The 5314-nt window shown below is 54.3% G+C and overlaps 1 protein-coding gene across 1 annotated transcript in view; it reads left to right on the forward strand.

Annotated features, from left to right (window-relative positions):
• GPN2 (GPN-loop GTPase 2) overlaps positions 1–3209 on the forward strand; it is a 5334-nt gene extending 2125 nt beyond the window's left edge. The window contains exons 2-5 of the mRNA XM_009648474.2: positions 227–383; positions 571–731; positions 1402–1532; positions 2025–3209. Coding sequence (XP_009646769.1) covers positions 227–383; positions 571–731; positions 1402–1532; positions 2025–2097 — 522 coding nt within the window. The 3' untranslated portion in view covers positions 2098–3209. The remainder of the gene's footprint in view (positions 1–226; positions 384–570; positions 732–1401; positions 1533–2024) is intronic.
• The last annotated feature ends 2105 nt before the right edge of the window (positions 3210–5314 follow it).

Raw genomic sequence — 5314 nt, forward strand, 5'->3', positions numbered from 1 at the left:
TTTAATATATATATATATATATATGTATATACACTCATCTATGAGGATGTTTTATATGCAGGAGCTAGAAGGTAGGTAGTAACTTCCCTGTCTGGGAGTCTGTGTGGTTACAGTCAGATCTGAACAGATTGTCCTAGAGCCACTTCTCAGACTGTCCCAAAAGCAAGCAGATGGACTCATCACCAGGCCTGACCTTGCGCTGTCCCTTTGTGCCTTTGCTTTCCAGCTGGCTGCGGTACATTTGGTGGATTCTCACTACTGTACAGACCCTGGCAAGTTCATCTCCGTTCTCTGCACCTCGCTCTCCACCATGCTGCACGTGGAACTGCCCCATGTCAACGTCCTCTCCAAGATGGACCTGATCGAGCAATACGGCAAGCTGGGTAAGAGCCTTGGCGAGAGAGACCTGGAGATTGGGCTGTGGAGTTGGGTGCAGATCAGCTGCTTGGATACGGGGATGTATGGCTGGGAGATGGTGTAAATCTCACCAGCTTCTTGGTGGCGTGTTCTGGCCAGGGAAGCCCCAGTATTTACAGATTGCCTTCAGTGCTTCTTGGTGTTTCCCTGCAGCTTTCAACCTGGATTATTACACGGAGGTCCTGGACCTCTCTTACTTGGTTGACCATTTAGCTTCTGACCCCTTCTTCAGAAATTACCGCCGACTCAATGAGAAGCTGGTGGAGGTGATCGAGGACTACAGCCTGGTGTCCTTTGTTCCCCTCAACGTCCAGGTGATGCAGCAGGAGGAGTGGGGCAGAGAGAGCAGGGAGCGTGGGATATGTAGTCAGCGCGTTTGGTAGCAGCTGGGTTATGTCTGCTTAGAGCCGTGAGAGCTGAGAAGCTCAACTCTGGAGAACCTTGGGGACGGAGGAGGACAGCGAAATGCACCCAGATTTGTAAACAGCTGTGGCAGCCAAAGGAAAAGGCTAATGAGCTGGGGGCTACGTGGGCCTTATGTCCTGGCGTGGGGAATTAAGACTCCCCCTTCATTCGTCTCTTCTGTGCCTGCCTTTCGAATCCGGACAAAGTATTACCTGAAATGTTAAATCAGGGAGCACAAAATAGTTAGAAGATTGGCAGGAACACATTTGGAGGAAGGGCTGAAAACGTTCATCTTGTCGTTTGCAGAAGCATGAACAGAGGCAAATGGGCTGAGATGAGGTGATGAAAGGGAGCGAGAGGGTGGAGGGTGTCAGCCTGTCAGGATTCAGGCTCCGCAGGGGGTGCCCCTGGTTGTCCTGTGGCCCCTCTGGGCTCAGGAAGGCTGACAGCGTGCTCGGGGTGTGGGGCGCTGTGTGGGTGGCCCAGAGCCTCGGAGAAAATCCGTGGTAAAGCCCAAGCGCGAGCTCTTGCCTCTAGGGAAGGGCCATGTTCCCCGCGTGTCATCTCCCTCCCTTTCAGGATAAGGAGAGCATGCGGCAGGTGATGCAGGCGGTGGACAAAGCCAACGGCTATTCCTTTGGAGACCAGGAGCAGAGGAGCTTGGAAGCTCTGATGTCAGCAGCAGTGGGAGCCGATTTCCACTTCACTTCGTATCCTTCTCCACCGATCCTCTGTTGTGTTGAGTTTTAATTTCTCCTTCCTTGGGGAAGAGAGGCTGGAGGCAGGGCTGGCACTTTGCAGGCCCAGGTTGTTGCTAACATCACCTGATGCTGTTTGGTGATGGGGGCTCAGCCCGGACCTTAGCAGACAGTTGTCCACACCAAAGCCACCACATTTGTTGCTAATTGATACGGTGAATGTGAGAGGAATCTTTTGGCAACTTTCTTCTCTCTCTCACTCACTTGGACTGGTTCGTTCCACCTTGTCCAAACCATGCAATTGATTCTCCTGTACTTGTTGGGTCTGGGATCAGCCAGAGCCAGAAATAACTCAGGTGATGCGTGCTGCTGCCAGCGCTGCTGTCTTCCTGCCAGCCTTCAGGCTAATGTGGGGCTGGTTCCTCGCTGAGAACGTTAAGAGCTCCTTGCAGAAGGGAGTGTTTGAGCCCAGCCCCTTGTTTTCCTTAATTACTGCGTTATCAGCACACTTGCAGTGCAGGAGAAGTATGTGCAATCTCAGGACAAAGCCCTGGAAGAAGAAGTGATGGATCTGTAACACACCCACCTCTTCCACAGCTGCTCTCGGTTTTGATGCCTCTCCTTTTCCTACCAGGAGCTTAAGGGATCTCCGTGTCCTGTGACTCAGACCAAGTGAAAGCTTTTCCAGGCAGAGATCTGGCTGCTGGACTCCCTCTGGTGCTTCAGCCCCGCTGCACAGAGCAGCTTTTTTGCAGAAGGGCAATGACTGAGTGCAAGGCAAGCCGGGTCTTTCCTTAGGAACAGGAGAGATCTAGCTGGGTGAAGGCATGGTTAGCAGGAGAGGAGAAGCAAGAGAAAGGAGATCGGCCTTCACCGAGGCTCCTCCTCCCCATCCTGACCAAGAGCCAGAGAAAGAAAAATCAGTTTGAGCAGTGAGACTTGAGACAAAAGTTTTTGGTTTACTGCATAGGAGGAGTGTGCGTGGGCCTCGTACTCAGGTGTATTCAGGCTAAGAAGCCTCCAGTCTGTCTCAAGGAGGACAGAAAGATGGTTGTTTTGGTTTGTTTTTTTTAAATAATGAGGGACTCTTTCTTAATAAAACACTCCTTTGTCTCGCTTTCATCTTGCGAGTTTGCTGAACCTGAATAAATAAAACCAAGAGTGCTGCAAAGCCCAAGGCTAAAAAGCCTCTGGTGGGAACGTCACAGCAGCTGGCGCGTTGTGTACTTTGCAGAAAGGCTCCGTGTTTGCGACGTCGTGTTCCTGTGTGATCTCCCTGAGAACAGACAAAGCGTTTGCTGGAGGGAGCGAGGAAGAGCGACTGTGGGACATGAAAGCAGGTCACTCCTCATGCCCACTTATCCAGGGGCTGAGCGCTGGTGGTTGGAGTGCACGCAGTGCGTGCTGACGGCGGCGTGCAAACTGCAAGCTCGGCTTTTTCAGGGTTTTGATTAAGAAAGACCCTGTGTTACTCAGCAGGAGGTTGGAGCGCATCGTTTGCATGTGGAGCCTTTCCCAGCACCTGGCTTCTCTGCCCTCTTCCACCTTCCCTTTTCTGGGCTTGCTTTCCCCCGATCCCAAATCCTAGGGCTTCCCCTCCTTCCCATGCGATTCCCTCTCGCCAGCCCACTGCAGCTCCTGACCGCGACGGCAGCGGCTCCCAGCCTCCCAGGGATGGGGAGGGTCCCAGGGTCTGTCAGTGATGGGGATGGGGAAGGCTGGGGCGATGAAGAGCAAGGTGTCCACACCGAGCAGCCTTCCGAGGGCCTCCTGGCAGCTCGTGCAGCTGCATGTAGGATGGGAGCGGGTAAGAATCCTGGCTCCCAGCTCGGCGTGCAGACTCAGCATCACTTCTTGCCCAAGACCTTGCATAAGATAAGACGGCTCCTTCGTGCAGGACGGTTTGGCCCTTAGCAGAGCGGTTGCAGACCACCGACTCAGTGAAACTAAAAGTGAGTGGGGTCCTGCGTGGCAGGGACTGCAGCTAGGCAGGGAATTAAAGCTAAATTTTCCTGCATCCCACAGCTTTGTGGATGGAATTTGGAGACAAGGTGGAGCTCAGGGGGAGAAGGAAGGAGAAGGCGCATGTACACACTCACACACAAAAAAGCCTGTGCTTTAACCAGGTCAGTTTGCACTGAAAGCCTACATTCGTATTTCCTATAGAAAAGTAAAATTCCTGTCTTCCGTCAGTGCCTGACCTCTTTTCCTGAGAGCCCAGGGACTTCTCTGGGTATTCCTGGCTGAAACCCGGTGACCGCATTTCAGTGCTCTCTGGGGCTGAAGGTCTGGAAACCAATCTAACCATAACCAGAGCTGAAGCTCCACCCTTGCCCTGTGGTCTGGTGGACTTGTTCTGGTCGTCTTTGAGCCCTGTAGTTGCTGTAAAGAGGTAGAAAATGTGATCATAAAAAAAAAAAAAAAAAAAAATTAATTTATGGCGGCTTTTTTCATGACTTTGGGAGATTTGGTGGCTTAAAAGGGTATTGCCAGGTCAAGCTGGAGTTATGCAAGAGCCATCAAAGCTTTTGAGGCTCTTTGGGTTTTGTGTTGTAATGCCTGGGCAGTATCTGCAGCCCCAGCCGTGCCATGCAAAGGTGACAGAAACTTCTCAGCTCAGGGAACCTCTGGTGTGTCTGAGCCAAGAAATGCTGAGGTCTGAAAGAGCTGCAGTCTAAAAAGTGCAGTGCTGTCACACCAAGGGGCTCTTCGCAGCCCAGGTTTGGAAAGCAGGGGCTGAATTGGGACCAGCAGCTCAGCAGGGACGATGGTCGCAGCTCCTGGTTGGGGCGAAGCAGAAAATGACTCTGCAGCAGGCAAGCATGACCAGGAACCTCCAGTGCGAAATCCAGCCGGCTCCTGCACCCACATGTCCCCATGTTGGGAGGGGACGGCCTCGCCAAGGCTCCTGGGGCTGAGGGAGGTGACGCGCTGGCTCCTGTCACTCCCGTTGAGCAATCAGCTGGGGCACAGGGCCAGGATTAGTCACCCCGGTTCAGGCACATCCCAGGGAGGTGGTGGTGGGGGGCACACTTTCTGCTGAGCTGGTCCTACCTGCCCCAGCCCCTCCAAGCCTGGTGCTGGGAGAAGCCAAGCCCACCCTGACCATGTGTGGACCTCCTGGGCAAGACTGAATGTGGCAGATCACAGGGTTTTTTTGGGATGGAGGGGTTTTTGCTGCCCACTGAGATGGGGTTTGCTGTGTCCCTTCCATCTCTTCCAGCCCCAGCTGCTGCCTTGTGGCCAGACCACTGCACCAGAGCCCTGGTTGCACAGCCCACCCAGTGAAGTGCCACTGCAGCTGCAGGGTCCCCCTCCATACCCCAAAATGCAGTGCCTGGATGAGGCCAAATCAGCCAGATGCATGCAAGTGCATACCAGGCTGAAATGTCGAGCATTTTTAGCAGCCCCCAGCCACTGCAAGGTGGGTCAGGGCTCGGCCTGTGCCAGGAGTCTCTCTGGGGCCATGGGACAGACGAGGTGGTGGGCTAAAATCCAGAGGATGGGGCCAGCGTGGCTCCAGGAGCATCTGCCCCAGGAAAGGTTGGGGGGTGCCAGCTCCATCATGGGGCTCCTGCTTGAAGGCTGTGTTTCCCCACCAAGCGGTGCTCTCTGCAGGGGTGTGAAAAGCCTCTCCAAACAGCTAAAAAGCCCCCAGATGGAGTAGCTGGGGCAACCCTGGCAGCACCCCGGGGTGCCTGCCCAGTTACAGCCAGCCAGCGCCGTCTCCCTTGGGTGCTGCGACACCGGGGAGGTGCTGTTGGTGGGTCAGCCCTCCGCCGGCCCCCCTGCGC

This window comes from Egretta garzetta, unplaced genomic scaffold (genome assembly GCF_000687185.1).
Source record: "Egretta garzetta isolate BGI_Z169 unplaced genomic scaffold, ASM68718v1 scaffold101, whole genome shotgun sequence".
NCBI lineage: Eukaryota > Metazoa > Chordata > Aves > Pelecaniformes > Ardeidae > Egretta > Egretta garzetta.